Raw genomic sequence first — 26624 nt, forward strand, 5'->3', positions numbered from 1 at the left:
TGGTTAATCCACTGCCTTCCAGTCATTTCCCCCTCTGAGTGACCCTCCGCCTGTAACTCTTAAGGAAAAGAGATTACCTGTGTCTTCTCTCCATTGTCTGCCCAAGGGGCTGGTGGGTTTGAACCACCGGCCTTTTGGTTAACCTGCTACTCCGCCAGGGCGATGCTCACGACTAAGTGTTAAGTAAAACGGAGCAATAAAGAGAACATGAGCCCACTCCAGAAGAGAATTCTAGTGGCCTCGCAGGCAGTTAGAATGCACTAGAAAGATGGACAATCACCTCCCAGTTGATTTCCAGCCTCTGAAAACCCACTGGGTGTGTGTGTGTGTGTGGGGTGTTAGCTATGAGTTGGTTTCCACTGGACAGCAATGAGTTGTCTAGAAAAACAAGTGCACAGAAAAGTAAAGAAATCCAAGCCAAATCTCGCTGGGATTTGGAAATTCTGAGTTCTTTTTCTTCCTTTCTCTTTGTGTGCTTTCTCTATCAACGACCATGTATTGCTTTTCTCTCCCGGCCGTCCAGTCGCCTAGGCGAATAAACACTGCTGGACCCTCTTTCTCAGGAGGATCGCCCACCTCTCCCTCCCCAAAGGAGCTGGTGGATTAGAAACCCTAGAGCGCCGCTGGGTCGGCAGTGCGGCTCCCGGTGGACCACGGAAGCACTGCGTTTAAACTCGGGCAATAACCCATGCTATCACTAATGCGCGGTCCGGGCCATCAGAGGGCCCAGACGGCGCAGAGCGAGGGTGGGACGCAGGGCGGACCCTCGGCGGCCGCCAGCTTGCCCCCCAGCGCCCCCTGGCGGCGCCCCGAGGCCCCGCCCTAAGGGGCGGCTCCGCCCGCACGGCCCGGAGCGCCGGGGCGGGGCAGGTTCGAAGCCGGAGCCCAGCCCAGCCCTGCTCAGCCCGGCCCAACCACAGTCGCGCTCTCTCGCCGCACCTGGAGCGGAAGAACGAGAGGTCGAGAGCGGCCCAGGCAAGCCAGGGGATCGGGGGTGGTGGGGGCTGGGGCCCGTGGGCCAGCGGGATCAGGGTGGTGCCGAGCTGGGGCCCCCAAACTTTCTCGGAGTGCGTGACCCGCTCTGGTTCCTGGAACCGGCTGGGGAATGGGACTCAGGCCCGGGCCGTAGGAGTTTCGCTTTCCCAGTGTGCCTCGGCCAGTGGTGCCGGTGTAGCCCGGGGAGCGGAGCAGTGGCCTTTGAGGTGCGGACCGTATGCAGGCCGGGGTCTGGGGGTGTCCTCATCTCCCCTTCTGTCTGGCGCGCGTGGTCCGACTGTCGCAGCTTGTATCCACGTAGCAGCAGCCCCCGAGTGGCCAGCTGTGTGGGGGCTGAGGACTGTCATGGGCCCCAGCTGGTGGGAGGAGGCGGGGAGACAAGCCATGGTGTTAAACAGGTGAATGAATGTTTAGTTGGGGGGAAAGCTCTAACTCCTCAGTCGGGAGGAAATGTGGGCCGCCCAACTTCAGGGGTGTATTAGTCACCCCTGCTGCCATGACTCTGATGCTAGCCAGCCCAGTTTCCATTCACTGCCCCCTTCTGAGTCATTTCAGGTTGTGGCTACTTTAAAAGAAACAAAAAAGAATCTCACTTCTGCGGGAGTGGAACCTGACTCACAGGGAAAAATTTCTGGCTTGGAGACCCAACAGGGCAGTTCTACTCGCATCCTATAGGGTCTCTGCCTATGAATAGCCTTTTTGAGTGGAATGAAAACACAATGGAAACGGGAAAAGTGAAAGCAAATGGAGAGGAGGAAAAAGAGAAAGGAAGAGTACTGGGAAAGTCTGATTTCGTGGCTCTGTATCAGTTCGGGACCCAGAGCCCTTGACTCGTAGTTGACTTCCCCTTGGATTTTGAGAGGCTCCACACTGCCTGGGAGGAGACTACCCACCCTTCTTCCAAGGAGCAGCTGGGAGATTTAAAGCACCTGCCTGTGGGTTTACAGCCCAACTCCCTACCCACTAGGCCACCAGAGTTCCCTGTTCTTGTCCTATGGGGTCTCCAGCCCCTTTCACTCCATTGTGGCTCTGTGTGGTATCCAGGGGGTCGGGCGTGCTACCTGAGAATACTTGGAGCGGGGATAAATTGGGGGTAGGGTTGGTAGTGTATGCCTGGGAACCAGGGTCAGAGCTGGAGCCATGGACGGTCCCTCAGGTGTCCAGTTCTCAGAGGCTCTGAAATATTCATCTCATTGGTGAGCTTTAGTTTCAAAGCTGGTACTTCTGGACTGGCCAGTGCTGGTGGCAGGGGAGCCAGGTGCCTCCTTGGTCTTGGGCAAGAAGGGATCTATACTTCCTTTCCACCTGTCTGTTCTCCCTTTCTCGAGCCATGAGGACATGGCCAGAGTCTCAGTATATAATTTAGAAGTTGTTGTGACCACACAGTGCAAGGGCCCTGGCTTCCTGGCTTCTCATGACATGACTCCAGGCCTTCACTTGTAAAATCGGGCACGTCAAGAGAGCTAATGATAGGTTATACCTTAAGTGTAGAGAGAACTCATGTCATGAGCTGGGGTAATGGCATCTTAGCTTAGCCTCTTCTGGAAATGCAGACTCCAGACAGAAGCTGTCCACCTATGGGCACTTCCATCCCTAAGACTTCTTCCCACCAAGCCCTTCAGTAAGAGCAGAAGCCTCAGAATAGGGGACACACATGCTCCGGGGCCAGAGAGTGGAAGGAAGCCCACATAATTCACTGCGAACCATATAGGTAACCCGGATGTTACTCACACCATATGGGCTTTGTGAAGTACTCTATTGGGAATACTGTGGAGGGATGATCTTGGCAGAATCTTTCAGCTCCAAAACCTAGGCCTTGTTTTGTAGTAGAAATGGTATCCAAAAGTTCATAAGTCACAATGCAAGGTGCCTGGAGTTACCCCATACATTGGTTAAGGAGGAAGATAATAAGGCATCCTTACTCTTGTATAGAATGAGTTTGTACCTTTTCCCATCACAAAGAGGTGAAGCTGGGATTCTGGAATTCTGTTATCAGTTAGTCGGAGATGTCACCCCAATCCTGTGGTTAAACCTCACCGTGGATATGAGAGTAGCAGCTGTCTGGGATTCTGTGTGTGGTGGTGGGGATGGGGCATGCCTGCCCCTTAACTCGGCAGCCCTAAGGGACTGAATGTAGAGAGAAGTTTTAAGGTCTGTGGAATTAAGAGGGGAATCATTCTCAGGGTTGGGTCTATCTATAACAAAGGTGGCTTGAGTCAGCATCCCACGGGATATTAATAGGCAATAGGCGTGTTTCAAGCTTAAGGAAGTCTGAAGGAACACTGGGTTCAACAAAGTTAATCAGATTTACTTTACTGCAGAGCTTCTCAGCCCCTTAATATTGAATGTCACGGTGCCTTGTGACTTTCTAGAAAGGGGAAGAGTTGCAGTGTAGTTTGTCAGATGCCTGTTTTTAGGACTCTTCTATGAACGTCTCCTGGGGCACTGCTCCTCAGACCACAGTTTGGGAAGTATCTGCATAGATGATTCGAACTCTTTGACTCTTTGGTCCTGGATGAAGGTCCTAGCCCTTCCTCCTCCTCCCTCCTGTGGGCTCACTCCAAGATGGGAAAAGAGACTGAGTCCTTTGGGTGGATTTCCACAGCAGTTAAAGCAGTGTTAGAACCTGAGTTTGCGTTGCAGGACTTCCCGCCTCATGTTCTTTCCTTTCTGTGATACCATGCTCTTTGTTTTTCTACAACCTGTGCGCTAAGAGGAGCTACTTCTTGGAGGAAGTGCAACTCGAGTCCTCCTTAGATGCAATGATGGTAAAACTTCCTCTCACACCCTTTTGGCCTCATGATGGGAAAGGGAGAGGCAGCGGAGAGGAGACCGAGCCAAGGGCAGAGTTCAGATCTGTTGTTCATAGGATTGCTAGGAGTCAGCACCTAACAACAACATAGGAGAGGGGAGAGAGATGGACACTCTCCTGCGTGTTTTAGAGCCCCCAGAAACCAGCTGGAGATTGATAGAGGGGAGAGAGAGATAGGTAGGTAGGTAGGTAGGTAGGTAGGTAGGTAGGTAGGTAGGTAGGTAGATAGATAGATAGATAGATAGATATGGGGAGGAGCCTTGGTGGTAAAGTACTCAGTTGCTAACTGCCAGGATAGTGATTTGAAACTACTAGCTTGAATCACACGAGAAAAAACCTAGCAGTCTGCTCTAGTGAAGATTACAGCCTTGTAAACCCCATTGAGCACTTCTGTTCTATCCTATGGGGCTGCTATGAGTCAGAATCAGCTCATTGGCAAAGGGTGGGGTATAGTGTTGTTGTTATATGCCATCGAGTTGCCTGTGACTCATAGCGACCCTATGTAGTTCTGAATCCTCATCTATCTTGAGCCAATTTCATTGTCTCTGACAGCCCTAAAATGCCAGTCACTAAGTCAATCCATCTCATCCTGGGTCTTCCTCGCCTGCTCTGTCCCTCCACCCTTGCAAGCATGATGTCCCTTTCCAAGGACTGGTCCCTCCTGGCCATGTGCCCAAAGTATGTGAGACAGAGCTTCAAAATCCTAGCCTCCAGGGAGTAGCCTGGTTTCACTCTCTCCAGAACAGACCTATTTGTTTTCCTGGCAGTCCACGGTATGTTCAACACTCTTCTCTAGCATCACAACTCAAAGGCATCGATCCTTCTTCTGTCTTCCTTAGTTATTTTCCAGCTCTCAGATGCATAGCAAGTAATTGCAAAGACCATGGCCTGTATAAGGTGCACCTTGGTCTCCAGATTGACATTGTTGCTCTCCAGTACTCTAGCGAGGTCCCTGACAGCTTTCCCAATACAATTTGCCTTTTGATTTTCTAACTGCTGGTGCCAAGAGGGTTGACTGTGGAACCAAGCAAGCTGAAGTTATCAACAATCTCAGTCTCTTCTCCATCTAACATGGTGCTACCAATTGGCCCAGTGTTGAGAATCTTTGTTTTCTTGATTTTGAACTTCAAGCCATTTTGAAGACTAGAAGGAGAAAGATCATGGCCAACCCCATGCTAGACTTCCTGCAGATTAACTTTAGGTCAACAGATTCCCCAGTGCAGGCTCAATAGAAAGGTTATAATTTACTCAAAATCAGGATTGGAATGTACTTTGCCATTTCTCTTCAGGGTGCTCATTTCACGGGTGAGAAAACTGAGTCCAGAGAGGTAAAGAGGCCTACATGACTTGCATAGTGGAGGCAGTACTACAGCCAGAGAGCAATGCAAGTCCCTACCTTGTAACCAAGGGCTTATGCATAGGATCCACTTTCCAAGGGGGCGCCTGACCCAAACTTTGGAATTTTCAGCTGCTTCCTATGTATCTGAAAGTTGGACAATGATTAAGGAAGACCGATGTCTTTGAATTGTGGTGTTGGCAAAGAGTATTGAATATCCTCTGGATTGCTAAACAAAAAAAACCCAAACAGCCAAACCAGTGGCCTTGAAGGAAGTACAGCCAGAATGCTCCTTAGAGGCAAGGATGGTGAAACCAGGCCTTGCTTAATTTGGGCATTTTCAGGAGGAACCATTCCTTAGAGACATCATACTGGGAAAGGTAGGGTCAGTGAAAAAAGAGGAAGATGAGGTGGATTAATGTGGTGTCTACCACAGTGGGCTTGGGCATGACAGAGATCCCGAGGACGGCACAGGAGAGGGCATGGTTCAGATCTGCTCTTCACAGGGTTGCTATCACTCATAGTTGACTTGCTGGCATCTAACAATGACCACAACCATCACTTTCCACCAGGGAAAAGGAACAAGTATCAACAACAAACTTGTTTCACTCCTTTCTGCCGCTTTTTTATCTTCACAGCCTCCCCTCACCCAGAACTCCAGGTCCTGGCCTACTTACACAGGTGGCCTGAGAGGGTGCCTCAGGGGCATTTACTGTAGCCAGAGGCCATGGATTTGAAAACTAGATTGCAGATCTGGGTTCAAATCCTAGTTCTTCTTGTTGCTGCTGTGGGACCTTTGATCTGTTTTTGTCTGAGTTTCATTTTCTTATTTGTTGAGTAGTTGTTATTGAACCCTGCTCTATCCTTATTGTCTCTGACACACCTATCCCTATCACCCCAGTCACTGAGTTAATCCATCTCTTTGAGGGTCTTCCCCTCCTGCACTCTCCCAAGCAGGATGTCCCTCTCCAAGGACTGGTCCCTCCTTACAACGTGACCAAAGTATGTCAGACGGAGCTTCAGAATCCTTGCCTCCAAGGAGCAGCCTGGTTTCATCCTCTCCAGGAAACACCTGTTTGTTCTCCTAGCCATCCATGGTACATTCAATACTCTTTTTCCAGTACCAAAGCTCAAAGGCATCAGTTCTTATTCTGTCATCTCTAGTCATTGTTCAGAAGAAATTTTAATATCCACCTCACAGGATGAATTGAGGAGATAAGCCTCAAACTAGTTAAAATGTTGGTCATTCAGATCCACCCGGACATACCCTGGAAGAAAGGCCCGGCAATCTGCTGAAAAGTGACAGCCTTGAATCCCAGTAAAGTAGTTCTGCTCATGGTAACACATGGGGTTACCACATGACTGGAGGGTAGACCAGGGATGCCTTTTTCTAGGGTCTGGCTCCTCTTGATACGCCTAACGAGATGAAGCCTCATCCTTGCTTCTAAGAATGCATCCTGTCTTCCAAGACAGATTGGTTTGTTCTTTTGGCAGTCTATGGTATATTCAATATTCTTTGCCAACACCACAATGCAAATATCTCATACTATGTATACAGTAAACAGGGGTTCCCTTCTCTGCACACTTGCAGAGAAGGGTTTGCCTGCATTCTCCATCCTGGGTGGCTAATTATCTGTCATATTCTTCTGTTTCTCTCTCCCTCTAATATGAAGTTCAGTTAAAAAGATAACAGAGGCTGAGACACAAAGAGGGTGGTCTAACCTTTTATCAGGCTTTTCTTTCCTTATCTGCACACGCAGGCCATCCTGACCCCTGGCTTGTACAGGGCCTCTTCACTGGCTCACCCTGTTCATAGAGCTGTCCCAGAGACAAGGGTGACTTGGGGAGCTGTCTTCCATGCTTTCGGAGCAGCCTAGCCTTCCTTGGAGACTGGAGATGCACTTGGCCGTCTCTTTGGATCTGGAGAAAGAGTACCTTGCTAGACAGGGTGGCCTCCAGCTGGGGGAAAAGCGTAGTTGGTTGGCAGTCTTATCTATTTCTGAGCCGGAAGGACACACAAGAACTTGTTGGGGGCAGGGAAGACTGATGAATGGGAAGATTGTTCTGGACCCTCCTAGGAGGAATGTGCTTGGACCTTTCATTACTCTATGACAGTGGGCAGCCCTGGACAGGAAGTGAACCTGGACAGAAGCTTTCTCAGCCTTTGGGTTTCCTTGTTTGTCATGTGATGGATTTCTCAAGTGCATTACAAGCCCTGCCATTTCAATTTTTAGGTCCCCTTGGCGCTATACTCTTAACCCCAGAGGCCAGGCTGACACAAGACTTACCAAGTTGACACAGGATATTAAGGTTCCTTTGGCTCCTGCTTGTGTTAGGCTTGTGACATGCCCAGACACTTTTGGGTAGATCTTTTCCCCTTCTGGCCTTAGGGCTAACCACTTGGGGGAAGTGGTTATTTTCTGGGAAGTGGAGGAAGGACAAACAGGACTGGAAGGGTTTGCAGAGCTGGGATAGGAAAAGGGAGGACAGGAGCCATGCTCAGGGCCTGCAGGGTGGGGTTTCCTTCGATCTACACTCTGAGCTGTTCTTTCCACTCTGACTCTGGGCACCCGTTCCTGGCAGGGAGGCGGGCAGGCAGCCTGGACCAGTCAGCTGCTCCTTTCCGTCCCTCCCTCCAGCATACACACTTTCTGCTGTAACCCCAGAAGTACAGGGCTCCTTTCTGCAGATTCCAGAGCCTTAGCTCTGCTGATGCCTGAGCAGAGCATGCACCTCACAGGGCTAGGGCTGTGATACCCCACCCCACTGACCTCTGGAGGTAATGCCAGGGAAAAGGGATACTTATCTGATTCTATCCCTGAAAACAGGCCCTACTGTTGGAACCTATCTACTTTTTGTGACCCTTGGGGCCCAGGGATTGGATACCCTGGCCTGTTCCTGGTGGGGGCCTGTAGGGGATAGAGGAAGAGATGTGGTAAGGATAGTGAAGAGCCTGTATGCTTCAGTAACAGGCTTTATGAGGAAGAATGTGCCTGTGTTCCCAGCTGCCTGCAGACCCAGCATGCTTGCTTCTTTAATTAGAGTTTGTTCAACAGAGGCTGCATACCCGCTGTATTTTAAGAAAATGTGGGCTTCCAGTGAGGTCTCTTTTAGCCTCTGGAGACTGTGAGCCTCTCAATTACCAGATGACCTGATTCCTAGTCTTCGGGCATTATATTCACACTCTGATCATCTTGTCCCATCCCCTCTCTGCACTCTTCTCCAGCTCTTTCCTTTAGTCACATCTAGGAAATGAAACCCTTGCCAGGCCCCTTTCCCTGCAGGCTGGGCAGACAGATGCCAGCCCCAACCAAGCTTCTTCTCTAGCGGAGGAGGCCTTTTGGTTGCTAGGTGCTGATGGGCTGACAAACTGAATGGATACTGCTCAACCTTATGCCTTCTCTGCAGTCACTGCTGTGTGAGAGCCCGCTGTTGCAGCCCTGTGTCTCTCTACTGTTGAGGTTTCCCCCTGTTCCTCTACTAGTTTAAGATGTCCTTCTCTAAGGGCCAGCTCCTCCTGGTAACATTTGCAATGGCCATGAGCAAAGTCTTAACCATTCAGCTGAGGCGCCATGCTTCTTCAAGGCATATTTACTGTTCTTCTAGAAGTCTATAGTATATTTAATATTTTCCACTGGTAACAGATTCAAAGGCATCACTTCTTTTTAGGTCTTCTTTATTCATTGTACAAATACTATGGCTTGGGTCAAGTGCACTCTCAGTCCTTAAAAACAGCACTTTGCTCTTTAACACTTTAAAGAAGGCCTTTGCATCTCATTTCCCCAGTGCTGTATGTTGTTTGATTTCTTGACTGTAGCTTCGATGGGTGTTGATTGTGGATCCAAATAAAAGGAAATCTCTGACAACTTTAGTCTTCTCTTCATTTATCATGTTGATGGCTTTTTCATTTATTTTTTAAATATTTTGTAATTTATACTGGTTTATTTATGCTGATGTTTATTGGTCCAGTTCCTGTTTTCTTGTTATGAGGGGTGTAATCCATATCGAAGCCTGTAATCTTTGTTTTTCATCACCACATGCTTCAGACTGTTTTCACTTTGTACAAATCATGTCATTTGTATATCATAAGCTGTTAATAAGTCATCTTCCAATATTCCTCTTCATGTAGTCCAGCTTCTTATATTATTTGTTCAGCATACGGTTTAAATATTGTTGTTAGGTACCATTGAGTCAAGTATGTATCATAGCGATCCTACAAATAACAGATCTGAACCTTATCCTATCCTGTACCATCCTCATCATCTCTCAAGCCCATTGCTATAGTCCCTGTGTCAGTTCACCTGGTTGAGAGTCTTCCTTTCCTCCTGTCTTACCAGAGTGTGGAAATTATCAAACAGTATCACTAATATAACACACTAGTAAAATCCTGCTGATGATTATCCAGAAATGACTGGAAGAGTACACTGACAGAGAACTACCAGAAATACAAGCTGGGTTTAGAAGAGGTCGTGACACTAGAGACATTAATGCCAGTGTCAGATAGATCTTGGCAGAAAGCAGAGATCACCAGAGGAGTGTCTGTGTTTCACTGACAATGAAAAGGCATTTGACTGTGTGGATCACACCAAATTGTGGCTAACCTTGAGGAGAATGGGATCCCAGAACACTTGATTGTGCTTTGCGAAACCTATACGTGGGCCAGAAATCATTCGTCAGTACAGAGTAGGGAAACATTGCATGGTTCAAAATCAAGAAGGGAGTGCATCAAAGATGCATCTTGGCTCCATGTCTTTTCAATCTATATACAGAATAGATCATTCAGGAAGCATCAGGATTGGAGGAAGACTCATAACAACCTGTGTTATGTAGCTGACACAACCTTGCTTGCTGAAACTGAAGAAGGCCTGAAGTGCTTGTTGCAGAAGGTCAAGGACTATAGTCTTCAATATGGATTGAGGCTCAATATCAAGAAGACAAAGATTCTCACCACTGGGCCACTTGGCGCACCATGATAGATGGAGAAGTTGTTAGCAACTTGGCTGGCTCCACAGTCAACACTCTTAGCACTTGTAGTTGAGTTGTAGACTACTCACAGTGACAAAAGACCTGAACACTTGTATAACTTTCATTGTTTCTCCAAGTTCATAGAGTTTCCGGAGGCAAGCTATTTCAGAAGTGGATACCATTCCTGCTTCCAAAGCTTGTTTTAGTTGGGGAGCTCTACCAAACACTGTCCACCATGGATAACCATTATCACATATGACACATCAGTGTCACAGTGTTTAGCATCACAGCAACCATGAGTTACCTCTGTACAGCAAATGGACCAGTGCTATACCACTTAGAAGAATGACCAAAAACAATTAAAACCAGGCCTGAGGGTCTAGAAATTAAGGTGTGCCTAATCAAGGCCATGATCTTCACAATTACTTTCTTTGTATCAGAGAGCTGGACAGTGACTAAGGATGAAAGAAGAATCAATGCCTTTGAATTGTGGTGTTAGAGAAGAGTCTTGAATACCATGGACTGCTGAGAAAACAAATAGATCTGTGTTAGGGAGGGTGAAAACAAGTTTCTTCTTGGAGGCTAGGATTTTCAAGCTCCATCTCACATACTTTGGGCACATGGCCAGGAGAGACCAATCCTTGGAAAAGGATGTCATGCTCAGAAAGGTGGAGGGACAGCAAAGGCGAGGAAGACACTGGATGAGATGGATTAATACAGTGACTGGGGCAATGGGTATTAGTGTGTTGGAATTAGACTGGCTCAGGACAGGGTAGGTTTCAGAGCTGCTGTACATAGGGTAGTTAGGGGTCGCAGGTGACTTGATGGCACATAACAACAAACAATCAAGGAGCACTCTGGCTGCACCTTCTCCAAGACATATCTGTTCTTTTTGCAGTCCATAAGGTATTTAGTACTATTCTCCAACACCACAGTTCCAAGGCATCAATTCTTCTTTTATCCTTATTCGTTGTCCAGCTCTCAGATGCATAGCAAGTGACTAAAAAGATCATGGTCTGAAGCAGGTGCACCTTAGTCCCCAAACTGCCATCATTGCTCCTCAATAATTAAGAGCAGTTCCTGACTGCACACTTTCCCCAGTGCAATACATCTGATCTCCTGACTGTTAGTACCAAGTGTACTGTGAATCCAAGTAAGATGAAGTTGTTGACTGTTTCAGTCTTTTCTCCAACTATTATGTTGCCTATAGGCCCAGTAGTGAGAATTTTTATTTTTTGATGTTGAGATGCAGTCCGTACTGAAGGCTGCAGTGTTTGACCTTCTGCAGCAAGTGCTTCAAGTCCTCCTTCCTCACTTTCCGCAAGCGAAGTTGTGTTAATAACCGAAGGTTATTAACGAGTCTTCTTCCAATCCTGATGCCACATTCAAGCTTCTCGATTAATTTGCTGACAGACTGAATAGGTATGGTTAAAGGACACAACCCTGATGCACACCTTCTCTGGTTTTAAACCATGCAGTGTCCCTTTGTTTTGTTCCAATGACTGTGTTTTGATCTGTGTATGTACAGGTTCCACATGAGCAGACTTAAGTGGATGTTATCTGTAATTTGCCATGATTTACACAGTTGAATCTTTTTCAGTCACTAAAACACAAGTCAACATCTTTTCTGTATTGTCTGCTTTAAGCTAGGATTTACTGGATATCATCAGTGATGATGAAGCCCTTCACTTTTTTAAATTATTATTATTATTATCGTTATCTTCAGCAACATTTTACTTGTGTGTGATACTGATGAGATTGTCCCAATAATTTCCCCAATCTTCTTGATTGCTTTTCTTTGAAATGAACACAAGCTGAGGGCTTAGTGATGTAGATGTGGTCAGAGCCCTTACATAGGTTGTACAGTAGCCAGGGCTTTGCAGCTGCTGAGGTGGACCCAGCTCCAGACCCCTAGCCCTCTGCCCATCTGGCAGGGTTTTCCTTGGTGTTAAAGAAGTGAGTGTGGCTGAGTTTAGCATCTCTCCTGACTGGCTTGAATACCAGGAGTCGCTCACCCTCTCCTGCACCCACATCTCCATTAGCTGGCTGGCTCGCTGGTAGAGTGAGGGGGACGGTTACCTTAGCTGGCTGCATTTGCTTTCAGCTGTGCCATTTGTGATACTTTGGGCATGCTGTCAGGAGGGAGAAGTCCTTGGGAAAAGCCATGCTGGGAAAGGTGGAAGGCCAGAGAAAGAGGATGGATTGGCACAGTGAGTGTAACAATAGGCTTGAGCATCTCCGAGATTGTGAGGATGGCTGAGGACAGGGCAAGGGTCAGATGTGCTATTCTTGGGGTTGCTGTGAGCTGTAGTTGACTTGATGGTACCTAAGAACAATAACGCTGAACTTACTGAAGTTTTACTGGATAGGTAAGTGCAAACAGTTAAGCGCTTGACTATCAACCAGAAGGTTGGTGATTCAAACCCACCCAGAGGTACCTCAGCAGACAGACTTAGTGACCTCTTTCAGAAAGGCTACAGCCTTGTAGCCCTACAGAGCAGGTCTGTTTTACATATACGGGCCCTTGAGTTGGGACTGACTCAATGGCAACTAACAGCAACTCTGAACCACCCTCTTCCTATGACAGGTGGGCAGGGTTTGGGGATGGCAGGATGCTGGACTACGAGGTTTCACGCAGATTTCCTTCCATGTGACTCTTCAGTTACTAACCCAGCCCAGTGGTTTGTCATTCAGGGGTCTTGGGTAGAAAGCAGTGGTCGGAGTGGTCAGCTGCTCGCACAGAAGGGTGTGCACACGTGGGATTAAAGCAGAATGACTAAGAGTGTCTGCCTTGGCGACCAAGCCTTGACTCACTCCATCTCACCACAGCGTGGTAACCGTGGGTAAAGCCCAGTTTCTTAATATGTAAGTGGAAATGGTAATAATAGTATGTTCAGGACTATTGTAAGGATTTCATGAATGAGTAACTAACTAAAAATAGCCAACGTTTACAGTTGGTCGGGTTAGCTGTGAGAGTGTGCCCTCATTTTTTATAACAGCCCTGTGGAGGGTATCTAACTAGCCGTAGACCTGTTTCCAGGGGAGGGAATGGCAGCATAGGGCAGTCAAGTGGTCAGTCAGAGCCAGTGCTGGTAAGGGCAGGCTGGTGGCTGAGGCCCTCAGAGAGCTGGACCGTGACCTGCCGTGCTCATAGTAAGCAGGTCTACTGGCCATTTCCTCAGAAATCTGAAGAATGAAGGGGGAAGTGGAAAGGGAGTGCAGGAGTGACTCTGTGAGTCAGCAGCCAGCTGAGCTGGACATGAACCCTGCAGTCCTGGTGGTTCCTCCAAGGCTGACCTTTCTGTGCGTCATCTTGTGGCCACAACCCCTTTGGCCTGGGGAGAGACCTATTTGCTCTGCTTGGGTTAGAGAAGGGAGGGTGGGGTAGATGTCTGGTTGGGCAAAGGGCTGGCACTACATAGCTGACTGCCAGGTGAGTCCCAGGATCACAGTGTGACAGACCTGGAAGAGAGCTCAACAGTCAGCTGGGTGGCCCAGCAGCCTAAGGTCTGAGAAGGTGACGGACCAGGTCCTGGGCATGTCCTGTGTGGTGGCTTCATGTCCACCTCCAGAGCCTCTCTTGCTAGTGCCTCTGGAGCTGTGGTTAGCCAGCCTGTGTATCATCGCCTTAATGGTGGACGTCACCACCACCAGGCTTGGGGTGTTGAGGTGACAGCGATAGATAATCCTACTGCATAGTGACTGACCTCATGCTACAGCCTCCAAAGAGGATGCCCTTCTATGTGGAGGAAAAAGGTGTTTTCAGAGGGGAAGGGATGGGAGGGTATAGGGAGAAGGAGCTTCTTACTCCAGAGAGGGGAGCAATGTTTTCTTTCTTTTTTTAGCCTGTTAAAGGCACTCATACAGTAGAACTATTGTGATTTTTTTCTCTCTAAACTCCTCCTCCTCCTCTGAAAACCCACTGGAGGGTCAGTTTTGATGGTACATAACAACCACCTTACATTAGACATTTTCAAAAGCAGTTACTCTCTTAGTTTTTTAAACTCACATTCTTAACATTTTAGTCTTTTTTTAAATTTTTTCTTCATTTTAGTCTTTTCCTTGTTCTCTTCTGTTCATCTGTTTCTCAGGCAGGCTGACTGATTCCCTGGGGCGTCCCCACTACCAATTCCTTTTGCTGTGTGACTTATTGTCCCACACCTCTCATGGTCAGGAAGGCCTTTCTTATTTCTGACCTGACACACACCAGCTCTGGTTCTAACTCGTTTACTCAGGGGAGCTGAAGAGCTTTCCTCAAAATAACCCATTTAGAGACCTGGCCTGTTACGTGATCTTCCCCTGCCACCTTGGGCTGTGCCCTTTCCGAGAGTTATCCTGGTTGCCATAAGAAAGGAGAGAAGATATAAGGCCCTCCTTTATCTGATCCTTGAACTGCCCAACTCTGAGTGTGCCCCACAAAGAGAAGCCAGTTCTCTCTTCCTTCCTGCAAAGGCTCTGAAGGTGTCTGCTGACCTGGATTTGTGGGTACCTTCTCCCTGTGGGAGTCTGAACACACCTTAGGAAGTGCTCTTGGGTGATGCGGATGTCCCTGTCAAGATGCCTAGACTCTTCAGGGGGCAGCCTTAGCTCTTCCCAGGCCCCCATCTCTGCCGCCCCAGAGAGGAACACCAGGCCTGGGAACATCTATTTGGCAGAAGTGGCATAAAAAGCACAGCATGGCATAAAAAATACAACCCAGGAAGCTGGAGGTTCCATTCTGGTTATGCCACCAACCTGCTAGTTCTCTGTGTCAAGGAGTCCCTGCGCTGTTTTGGGTGCTGGTTCCCTAATCTGAAGGCAGTGCTCTGAAATCTACACAGTCTTCAGGGCCCTTCTAGCTCTGTGTCCAGGACTCTCTCCTCCTGTCTGCTGGGCCCTTCCCTGGCTGTGGGATCTTCCTATTGAAGAGAAGGTACAGACTTAGTCTCACAAAGCCGAGTGGCCTTGGGGAAGTCAGGCAGGGTTCACAGTGGTTCCAGAGCTTGGAGCTGTCTGAGGAGTGTGTTTCTTTCTTTCTTTTTTCTTTTTTAATGCGTGTACCGTCAAATTGGATCTGACTGGTACAGGAGGCGACTGTTCCTCCTTCTTCAGCAGAGCATCTGGTGGATTTGAACCGTGCACTTCTGGGATTGCAGTACAGTTTCCTGCCACTAGGCCACCAGAGCTCGCCGAGGAGTGTGTTTCTGTCTCCTTGAGGGCCTCTGGACCCCACACTCACCATCTATTCCAATGAATAGCGCTGTTTCAGGGTACACACTACCACAAACCTATCTGAAGCGTCATGGCATTATCTGAAGGAACCAGAAAGTCCTGTCTCAGACCTGCCTGTCTGCACAGCTCCCAGCCCCTAGTCGCCAGGCCTGGACACTCACTCACCCAGGTCTCTCACACTTCCCCTGACTCGGCCTGGCCCATCCTCTAGTCTGCTGGACCTCTGGACCTTCCCCTCCACGGCCTGGAAGTCCTGGCACTGGGGATAGCTTGTTTTCTTGTTCTTCTGGCTCTGAACTTGGAGCCTTGGCCCTGCCCCAGCTCTTGCCTAGTGCTCATGCCAGCTGCCATGGGGGCTGGGCTGATCCCTTCAATGGGCCCCAGCTGGCCCTGTGACTCACTGAGAGCCTTTGCTGGGGCCATCAAGCCGCCTCTCTGGTTGTGACGTCAAGTCCTCAGCACTGGAAGGTTTTCTTAACAGAACAGGGAGTTCCCAGACTCCTCTCTGGCTTCTTATCTAGCACACCGCAGATGCTCAGAAAATCCTCTGAGCTCCTGAACTAAATCCCCCTCCTGCTGCTTGCCTAGGCCAAGGGGCTGATGCCCACTCAGAGCGCACCAGGGGCTCAACTGGTGGGAATGGAGAGGATGGACAGGTAGACAGAGGATATGCTGCTGCTTCTTCAGAGGAGAGTGCATGAAGCGCTCTTTGCACAGAGACCATGGGCTGGGCTGGAAGGGATTCGTGTGGCTGGCTGAGCTGGGTCTAGCCATTCATGACTGCTTTTCTTGTTTCCCATTTTAGGTTCAGGCAGTTGGGGTACTCAGCCCTTGAGTGGCCATGTCCAACCCCAGTGCCCCTCCTCCATATGAGGACCGTAACCCTCTCTACCCTGGCCCCCCACCCCCTGGGGGATACGGACATCCATCTGTCCTCCCAGGCGGGTACCCCGCTTACCCTGCCTACCCGCAACCTGGCTATGGTCACCCTGCTGGTTATCCCCAGCCGATGCCCCCCATCCACCCGATGCCCATGCACTACGGTGAGTCTGTGGGAGGCACATGGGGAGGGAGGGAGGCATCAGCAGATGAACTTCCCTCTGTGTCCTTCCTCCTCACTTCCTGTTTAATCTTTTCCTCACTTTCTCTGCTTAGATCTGTTTCCCTGTCTTCTTTACCTCCCTCGTTTCTCATCACCCAGATAAGCCTCTTTTATCCACTAAGGACACTTAAGTCCATAAGCCACATACCAAACCGTGAACACCCAGATGACAGAATGGTTGGGTAATCCTCAGAGCATTACCTTACAGGACTGTTTCCTTGTTCTCTGACAAGGTAGCTGTCACTTATCTAGGCCTGCCATCTTCCTTGGGAATTGCCTTTGAAACCCAGTGCACCCTTTGTCTGATAAATACCATTCTGGCTATTTTGCAAACTTCTGAAACGCATGTGCAGCTAAATTTGATCAGCATCATGGCAGGTGAAAGCCACAGCTGGTCAGAAATGAGATTCAAGCACAGAGGATCTGTTTTCTTGGTGGCTCATATATAGATTTTAAAAGCAGTTCCAAAGGAGGCATTCAGGAAATGCTCTGCACTCCCATGGCATCCTTGGGATCCTGAGTACGTGTGTTCTAGAATGAGAGCGCATGCATGCGTGCACACACACATACACACTCTCACTCACACACTATCTCCCCTTCCCTCCCTCTCTCCTCACACTCCATCCTGTGTTCTGACTCTGCCCTCCCTAAGCACTTTGCTCACCAGGAGGGGCTCTAGGTGATGCTCTGGGCCTGCTCTTGCATGGCTGCCCTCTAAGTAAGGAACCCTTGGACAATAGAGACCACATGCCTTTATGTTCCAGTAGCGCCTGGGTGTGTGCTGGGAATGTAGGGCCCTCAGTAAGTGCATGCTGATGGGGAATGGCTCCCAGTTGAGCCCTTCATTGCAAGTCACATGGTTCTATGTGGTGTCCAGTGCTGGGACACAGAACATCCAGAAAGGACTCTGGCTTGGGAGAGAAAGTCCTGAGTTGTGACACTTGCCTCTGGCTGAGGATACCTGAGATCTTGTTGGGGGAGAGTGTGTGTATGAGGAAGCTCGTGATTGGGACCACATGTCCTAGGTTCCCAGTTGGTCATAAGTACTGTGTCCCTAGGTCCAGGTGAGGGCTATGGTGGGGAGGAAAGAGCAGTGAGTGACAACTTCGGGCCTGGAGAATGGGATGACAAGAAAGTCCGACACACCTTTATCCGAAAGGTAAGATACATGAGGGGAGGTAGGTGTTCCTGAGGCTCCATGGGCTATGAAAGTCTTCTTTTCCTTCTGTTTGACCTAGAAATCGCTCTCCTTCTTTATGAGAAGAGGTGAGGTGAGGGAAGCAGGATTAGCCCAGGATTCATTCCCTGAGCTACCAACTTCCCTCTCTATGCCTCCAGGCCTGGTCCCCTGCTTTCCAGATTCTCTCCAGCCCTATACTCCCCTAAAGTCCTCAGCTCCCTTAACTTCAGTGGTCCTCCTCCTTGCCACATTGAACCTGGTAAATGTTCTGTCTTCCTCAGACGTGGCTTTTCCTATTAGACTGAATGTCAGCAACATGAAGGTAGAAATGCCCATTGGTAACCTGCCTGTGCTCCACCTCACATCTGCACAGAGCCCTGCTCACAGGGCCATCACAGGGAGGGTGGGGGCAGTGGAGCAGGGGGATGGAAGTCATGCACCAAGGCTTCCTAAGGACAGGGAGAGGTGCTGCACAGGAGCAGCTGGCGGTGGGGAGAGGCAGCAGTGTTCGGTTCTGGGAGCAGGGTTGTAGAGTAGCTAAGCCTTTCTCCTCACTAAGTGTGGCATAGCCTCTAGGCCAGACTGTGGCAGGGCTCTGGAGTTGGGAATAATGTACGAATAAATCCTACAAGAGAAAAAACCCTTCCCCTCACCACTGAAAACCGGGAGAAGTGGGTCCATTGGCATTTGGGGCTCCCTTGGGGCAGGCCAGGGAGGGCTGACTCTTGTGGCCCTCGGTCTGTGTTGCAGGTCTACACCATCATCTCCGTCCAGCTGCTCGTCACTGTCGCCATCATCGCCATCTTCACCTTCGTGTGAGCGTTGCCCACACGCGCCCACCGTGACAGAGGGGCCTGGGAACGTGGGGTGGGGAGCTCTTGGCCCTCAGAGAGGGGTGGGTGGGAAGAGGAGCTGGGATTGAAGGGAGGAGACAGGACAGGGAAGGAGGCAGGCCGCCTGGCAGGGCTTGGGGCTCAGCAGCAAGGAAGGCTGAGTGAGGTGAGCAGTCTTTGTCTTCCTATCTCTGCAGGAAGCCGGTGGGCGACTATGTGAGGAGAAATACGGCTGTCTATTACGTGTCCTAGTGAGTGTGTGCTCTGCTCAGGGCAGCCCTGGGTGGGAGGGAGGGAGGGGGCAGTGACTGCTTCAATTTCCAGTTGGCCTGCTCTCTTCAGAGCAGTGACCGAAAAGCTTTTGGAGAGGAGCCTCCAAGGTGCTGTTGCCAGATTCCTGTGCCAGGCCTTGTGGGGGAGGGTGTACCGTGGGGTGAATACACATCTTTAAAAATGGTCTCTGGGTTCCCTTAGTCAGTCATCTGTCTTCTGTGGCCTTTCTACACCTTCTGGCCAGAATCCCTGTGTCACAGAGGGTCTCGGTGCCCTGGCTGGGGGCCATTTTGTCTTTACTGCACTGAGTAGCTTCCCCTTTGGGCCTCAGACCACCACCTGTGCCTGCACTGCCAGGCTGGCCCTGAAGGGGCTGAGGGGCAGTTGGGCCTGCAGGTTCTCTCCTCGTCTTTCTCCCCAGTGCTGTCTTCCTGGCCACCTACCTGACTCTTGCCTGCTGCCAGGGACCCAGGTGAGTCCAGAGGCTTAGAAAAAGGGGTGGGGGAAACTCCTTAAAGCAGATGAATGGAGACTCACAAGAAATGATGATAATCAGTGGGAAGAGACTGTGACATCAAGAGAATGGCACCTAATGTACAAAACCCATTGTGTATAAGTTGTTGAACAGAAAGCTAACTTGCAGTGTCCATTTTCACCCAAACCTCAATTGGAAAACCAAAACCAAACAATAGCAAAGATACCACTAAAAGGTAAAGCTCAAAAAATGCAAAATGATAACGGCTACTGTTCTGCTAACTACCAAGTACCAAGTACACATCCTGTGTGTGTAGCTGTCCACTTATTTATCTTCCTTACAACAACTTGCAAAATAGAGAGAATTTTAACTCTGTAACAAGAAGTGCCTGGGGCTCAAAAAGGCTAAGAAACATCCTTAGAGTCTCACAGGTTGCAGTTTAATCCACGGTTGACCCTGGCCCACTGCCCCATGTTGCCCCTGCACAGAGCACTTGAGCAGGTACCTTAGGCCATGTCAGGCCCCCCTCCATCTGGTAAGAGCCCATACTACCTGATCAGCCCACAGCACCTCCTCATGGTCTCTCTTTCCCGGCAGACGCCGTTTCCCATGGAACATCATCTTGCTGACCATCTTTGTAAGTCTCACAGGCTGGCCTCAGGGAGGGCACAGGGACATCACTGCAGGATGGTCTGGCATCTTCACCCACCTTATCTCCCCTGTGGCTGCCTTTTTCACACTTAGTCACTTGTGTCCCCAGATCTGACAATCCACCGTAGTGTTCTCCCTGCCCCCACGCCCACCTTTCTTCACAAGTGTCTGACACTTATCTCTGTCCTTTCCTCAGACTCTTGCCATGGGCTTCATGACAGGCACCATTTCCAGGTACATTTAGGGACCACCTCTTTCCAAGTATTCTTGGGAAGTATACATTACGGGGGAGTGGGGTGTTCCCTGGCTGGCTGTTACTGACATGGGTATTCTGGGCAGGATCTTTCTGGAAATAATGGTTTTGACGTCATCCCTACATGACTAATGCCTCGGTTCTTGCTCACTTCCTTCCTAGTATGTATAATACCAAAGCTGTTATCATTGCAATGATCATCACCGCCATTGTATCCATTGCAGTCACTATATTCTGCTTTCAGACCAAGGTAAGGCCATGGCGGCCCCTCCTTGACCAGCTTGGCCCCTTTCTCATACACACTTGGCCCTTTGGACTTGGCTATTTGGAAACCTAAGAGAAGGGATTCCTGAGATGGGAGGGCTCTGACCCTAGACTCAGATTTCCCCTGGTGCCCCTGATCTCCTTCCCCTCTTCTTTGCGTTTACACCCCGCCTTCACATCTATCCAGAAGGTGACAGTCACTGCTGTGCCCCTGGTGGGCGGGGCTCAGTTGGACTGGCTAGGCAGCTTACTGTGGGCAGGTAGCAGTCATCTGACAGATGCTTACTTTTCTTGTCCTGGCAGGTGGACTTCACTTCATGTGCTGGCCTCTTCTGTGTTCTGGGAATTGTGCTGATGGTGACTGGGATTATTACTGCCATTGTGCTGTCCTTTAAATATGTAAGTTCCCCAGGAGAGCTGAAATTTGTGACCCCAGTGCTCAGGGCAGACTCTCTGTGGTGTCATGGGCTCTGGGAAGGCTCTGTCCTCCAGCATCTCATCTGGCAGCAAAGGTGCCAATCCTGAGGTCTACCTTTTTGGGCTGAGGGCTAACAGACAGACAGATAGCCCTGGAAGACAGAGCCCCTGAAGCCTGTGCAACGGCACCATATGGCTGTGGGGAGTGGTAGTTAGATCTGTGGGGTAGCTGAGACCAAGTCCTAGAAGGCTGCCTGCATGTGGACTTCTGCAACCCAGAAGATTGAGAAGATGGGTTTGCAGGACCTTAGAGATACAGTATCCGACTCTCCCTTACTTAGTCCATCAGCTGGAGAAGAATATGAAGATGAAGCCTCTAGGCTGAGGGGAGCTGCATGAGGGGAACCACATGGAAAGGGGAAGAATATGAACAAGAGGCCTACTTGCCCACTCCCCAGCAGGCTGGCCCTGCTCTTATGAGAAGCACCTGGGGAGTGTGGAGCAGGGCTGCCTGTGGGTGCTCCCTGGTAGTGATACTCACTGGGGAACTGGCGAATGGTTTTCCTCACGGCCCCTTTCCTTAGCTCAGCCCTCCCAAGCTGGGTTGCAGGAACCACTCTTGAATGCTTGAATGATTACGAGGAATGCTAATGGCACCCTTCCACCAGTGCCTGCCTGGGTTTGCCCCTCTTGAGCTGTAACTCAACTACTTTCTTTTCCTCCAGAGTACAATGGAAACCCCTGTACTTTGGCTAACTGGGATTGGTTTGGTTCAGAGATTCAGTGATTGGCCTTTGTAAGATGACCTCTGTCTTACTGTCCAAATTTATTACCAGTCTCAGTTTCTTCCAAGATCCTGAAGACAGAAGCATTACTTTCATGGAGGGCTTGCTACCCAGGTCAACCCACTCTGATTTAGAACCCCTGGGGAAATGGGTGCCGAGGGCCTGCCATGGTTCTTGTGCTTTGCTGAAGTTCTAACCCAGCTCTGCCCTCACTCTCCCAGGTTCCCTGGCTCCACATGCTGTATGCTGCTCTGGGGGCCATTGCTTTCACCCTGGTGAGTCAACCCCTCCTCCACCCTGCCCCAGAAGGCAAGCTGAGAGAATGGAGGGGAGAAGTCGAGGGAATAAAGTATGGATGTAGAGTGCTTGAGTGGGGAGCAGCTCTGGTGGTGTAGTGGGAAAGAGCTGAGCTGCAATCCTAAAGGCACATGGTTCCAATCTACCAGCTGCTCCTTAGGAACAGGATAGACAATTCCCTCCCATGTAATTTGCTGCTTCTGAAAACTTGCTGGCTACAGGGTTAGTTATGGGTGGGTTTTGACTCGATGGCATACAACAGTAGAGTGGGTAGTAGGACCACAGCTGATTTCTCCATGGTCAGGATATATCCACTGACTTTCTGGGTCTTTCTGTCATCTTACATTGCCGGTTATTAGAACACTCAGCAGGCAGCATTATAGGATATCTGTTTCCCTCTCTAGACTGCGATCTGATTGAGGGCAGTTCATTAATATGTACCTAAGAACTCTGCATAGCCTGCAGGATCCCACAACAAAGTTACTGACCCAACATGAGCTCTGGACACTGGTGTCCTGGTTCTTACTCTGACTCCCCTGCCCCTGTAGTTCCTGGCTTATGACACTCAGCTGGTTCTGGGGAACCGGAAGCACACCATCAGCCCGGAAGACTACATCACTGGAGCCCTGCAGATCTACACAGACATCGTCTACATCTTCACCTTTGTGCTACAGCTTGTGGGGGACCGCAATTAAGGAGCACCCCCATTCTGGCCTACCCTGGGCTTTCCCTTCCTAGAATGCTGGGCCTTGGAACTGGGTTCTGAGCCTCAGACCCTTCCTGCCCTTCGAGTGGTAGGCTCAGTTTTCATTTTGCCCTCGAGATGGTGGCCTCTGGCTGCGGACGTTGGTAGATATCTGGTTGGGTTGGAAGAGCTGGGAACTGACTCTTGCCCTTTGTGGCTGAGCAGGCACTGTGCTGAAGATGTCCTCTCTCCTCTGGCCACTAAATGGCACCATATTTTTAACAGCTGGGGCTAAGGGGAGGGTCTGTAGCTAAAAGGGAACGTGAAAGCAGGAAGGGACTTCCAAGACGATGAAGGTTCCATTCCTATCTCCACCACAGGCTTCTAGGTGAGGCAGCTGTAGCTGTCTCCTCTGCCAGCCTGACCAAGCCAAAAGCTTTGATTCAGTCATCTGAATTTAAAACTTCACTCTCCTTTGTTCTTTTGCAACCTGTGGCACCTGTTAGGTCAGGAAAGTAGACAAGATCTGAGCACCTGGGCCTTCTTCACCCTCTTTCCGTATGCATATGTATTTGTTTATCTGGGTGGGATGGGAAAAGGAGAGCCAGCAAAGTACAGAGCTAAGCAGACCAGCACCCGCTCTAGCGCTTTCATAGCTCGTGGTGGCGGTAGAGGGCAGGCCCATTTTCAGCCACTGGTCCCCATTCTCTAGAACTACTGGGATGACCCTCAGGGGACCCTCCCTGATGCGCCTGAAATCTCTGGGCAGGGGCACCTTTTGCTTTTTGTGCTCAGGCTGCTCAGAGCAGAGATCGTCAGCTTATAGGATTTTAAGCTTATAGGATTCTAAGAGTGGCCAGAAAGAACAGGATGAACAGATGGGTGGGAGTGCCCCATCCCCTTCTATGTGGTATCTAAGCCGACCATGACTCCCACAAAGACTTCAGTGTTCTTTCCTTCTGCTAAGCCTGGGAGGACCTGAGAGAAATAAAACTTCCTAAGTTTGTTCTTATGTGCTGGTGGACTTGACATTTGAGCTTTGAGCCCCATCACCCTAACATGCCACTGCTTTTTATGTTAACACACGTGCCTCAAGCTGGAAGAGAGGAAGGCATCACTCTATAGGGTAGGGGTGAAAACCATGTCAGCTCCAGACTGTTTTTAGCAATTTCTCTACTGTGGACCTGGTCTTGTTATATTTATCACACAAAGGGACACAACCAGAAATGCAATAAAGTTTTATGTTTAGAAGTGAAACTCCTTTATAGCTGTGGTTTTCTTCGTAGTAAAGTGTCAGGCCAGGGGTGTTGACATAGCTCTGCCCACATATCCATTTCCACAGTGTGCCTTGATTTCCCTGATTTGCTAAAATGATCCAATATACTTCAAATCCTAACGATGATGTCAAAAGCTAGCGAGCATTCAACAGTCAGCTGGGGAGCATTCCATCTTGCAATACTGGATCTGGAAGGGACCTCGCAGAGTGATGCTTAATCTTCTCTGGGCCAGAGCCCTTTCAGAAAGCTCAAGAGAGTTTGCTTCTCCACAGCTGCACACAATTTTTCATAGGGAGTGGGACACAGACCCCAGGTTCGGAACCCCCTCTGCCTTAAAAATCACCAGCACAGTCTCTTACAAATGAGGAAACTGAGGCCCAGAGGGGTTGAGTGACTTGGGCTCAGCCGAGAGTGCTTTTCCTCCACACCCTAAATGACTCACTTGATTCCTTTAATTATTACTTGAAGGCTGAGTGAGACTTCACTCTCCTGGACAGATGCTCAGAGGGCTTGGTTCTGAGCTCAAGCCTAGGCTTGTTGCACTGAAGTCTGTGTGGTTTCCCCACCATCCAGCTGGGAACACTGAACATTACTGTGAGAGGAAGTACACAGCAGTAATCTGCCCCACCCTCGGTCCCTCCCATCCCCAGGGATTCACAATCCCAGAACTGGTTCCTTTCTACTGACCCGCTCAGTAACTTTATTTGCCTTTGGCTGGCTTCATGATGTGGTTGGGACAGAGGCTGGCAGCAGCCTGGGCTTCATGCGCCCCCTGGTGGGCCTCAATGGCAAGACCAGAATCGCTGCCAATCCCACGGGAGCCCATGGTCAATAGAGTCTAGGGGAGGTTTGCAGTATTCCTCAGGCCTTCACCCCAGATGGGGCATATGAAGAGGAGGACCTGTATCTCGGGCTCTCATACTCGCCCGTGTTGGACGCCCGCATGTTCTGTCGAGCCTTCATCTGCTTCAAACGGTCCTTGTCCACTTGCCACTTGGCGAGGATGAAGAGGAGGATACCACAAGGGAAGCCGATGGCCCTAGGGGTGGGGAGACGTGCACGGGGTTTGGAGAGGGGCCAACCTGAGCCAGGGGATTCGGGGAGAATCTCATTCGAGCTGCATCAGTCACAAGGATACTGCAATACCTTGTTTCTATTTATCTTCTACGATGGCTGCCAGATGGCCCCACACACAGATCAGATCCTGCGCCCTGCTCTGCTTAAAGCCCTGTGAAAGGTCTCCATCACTTGCTGGCCAAGTCCAGACTCCTAGACGTGACACACAAGGCCTAATGTGGTTAGCTATATGCCTACCTCTTCACCCTTCTCCCCCGGCATGAACCCTGCACTCCTGCCATCCAGACTGTGTAATCCTCCAGAATGTCCGTCTTTCCCTCTCCAAGTCCCCCTGACTGAATTGCCTGAGGGGCTGGTTTCTCAAAGCCTCTCCTTAATCTAAGTATCTAATTTGGGAGGCACTATTGATGTGAAGGGAAGAGCATGAAGTCACAAGACCTGATGAAAACCCCAGCTCTGAGGCTCAGTTTCCTCCTTCATGAAATGGGGATGGAATATTTATCTCAGAAAGACTAACATATAATTATATGCATATATGTATAGTATTGGCGCATCTCAGGTGCTGAAAAAAAAAGAGCTTATTTCCTTTTTTTCATATTTAATGATTACATATTAAGGTGAGCGTCAGTTCTAAATAACAATGCACTGAATGACTTCCTTCCTTCTAGGTGCAACTGTGCAGCTAACAAATCTCATGTAATTTCCATTCATTCATTCATGCCTGAAATTTGGGTCTCATCCCAAGCTCCCTAAGGGAGGGATAAGGACAGAGACTCGAATTTGGACCAGATCATTACAGCTTACTCTAAAGAAAACCCACTCTCTCCTCAATCCCACACACCTTCCCACGTGCCCTGTCCAATTCTTCTGCCATTCCAGTCCTTGCACTCACAATTCTCCCACACTGTGGAGTCAGCTCACCGTCTGAAACTTGAAGTTTCAGAGTCCTGCCCTCCCTAGGATTCCACTCCCCAGAGACGGGCAAAAGGGAAGTTAAAACTCACCAGGCTAGTCCCACAGCTTTCATGGGGTTCTTGGCCCTCTTTCTGGGAATGTATTCCAGCTCAGGAGACAGGGGCTCAGGCTCCTCCTTGCACTCCGGGGAGCTGTGGCTTTGCAGCGCCCGGGTCCTGTTCTGGGAAGCCTTCTCTCCTGAAAGAATACCTGTGGATGAAGGTTTGGAAAGTCAGAACGAGGGGAGAGAGCTTGGGAGACGGGCTGAGGAGGAGCTACTGCGATCTGAGGAAGGGGAGCGACTGCAGTTTGGAGTAAGGCGTCCAGGAAAGGGAAATGGGAAAATTGCCATGGAGGTGACACCTTTGGAAGACACTTTCACGTCATTGCTCGTCACCCTGGTGCCAGGAGAGCGAGCTTCGAGCTTTGCTGTTCTTCGTCGTCTCAGACGACAGGCTAGGAAGGACTGCAGTGGACCGAGAGGAGACGTACGAAGGAAATTCTGGGAAAGGCGTTTAAACTGCAGAGTACTGGAAGTGGAAGAGAGCTTAAAGATCGCTTATTCTAGTTTAGCTCTTCAGTTTATAGAAGAGGAACACTGAAGCCCCGAGAGATGAACTTCCTCGTCCAAGGTCAAAGCGCTAATTAGCCGGGGCCAGAACCCAAGCGTCCAGGAGCTCAGGGCTCTTTCCTCTGCACTGCGGTGAGTGTGAAACACCTGGAGCGCGGGAGTCTAAAAGGCTTCCCAGGGGTTCTCAGTCTCAGCAAGACCCCAGAAGTG

General features: G+C 49.7%; 2 protein-coding genes across 2 annotated transcripts in view; one reads left to right on the top strand and one right to left on the bottom strand.

The window, feature by feature from the left end:
• The window catches only part of PNKD (paroxysmal nonkinesigenic dyskinesia), an 89570-nt gene that overhangs the window by 62544 nt on the left and 402 nt on the right, over positions 1 to 26624 (bottom strand). Inside the window, exon 2 of the mRNA XM_006891902.1 lies at positions 25894 to 26053. Coding sequence (XP_006891964.1) covers positions 25894 to 26053 — 160 coding nt within the window. The remainder of the gene's footprint in view (positions 1 to 25893; positions 26054 to 26624) is intronic.
• On the top strand, positions 16126 to 22545 carry TMBIM1 (transmembrane BAX inhibitor motif containing 1). Its single transcript, XM_006891901.1, has 11 exons — positions 16126 to 16363; positions 17481 to 17581; positions 18353 to 18417; positions 18633 to 18686; positions 19130 to 19180; positions 19781 to 19820; positions 20031 to 20068; positions 20250 to 20337; positions 20655 to 20750; positions 21775 to 21828; positions 22399 to 22545. The coding sequence occupies exons 1-11, from the start codon at positions 16162 to 16164 to the stop codon at positions 22543 to 22545; spliced, it is 936 nt and encodes a 311-aa protein (XP_006891963.1). The 5' UTR covers positions 16126 to 16161.

Source organism: Elephantulus edwardii, unplaced genomic scaffold (genome assembly GCF_000299155.1).
Source record: "Elephantulus edwardii isolate Elephantulus edwardi_28Jun2011 unplaced genomic scaffold, EleEdw1.0 scaffold00106, whole genome shotgun sequence".
In the NCBI taxonomy this organism is placed as follows: Eukaryota; Metazoa; Chordata; class Mammalia; order Macroscelidea; family Macroscelididae; genus Elephantulus; species Elephantulus edwardii.

Coding starts and splice junctions, on each gene's coding strand:
- TMBIM1 (XM_006891901.1), top strand. CDS start 16,162: ATGTCCAACCCCAGTGCCCCTCCTCCATATGAGGACCGTAACCCTCTC. Junction 19,181..19,780: donor GCCTGCTGCCAGGGACCCAG/GTGAGTCCAGAG, acceptor CTTTCCCGGCAG/ACGCCGTTTCCCATGGAACA. Junction 19,821..20,030: donor TCATCTTGCTGACCATCTTT/GTAAGTCTCACA, acceptor TCCTTTCCTCAG/ACTCTTGCCATGGGCTTCAT.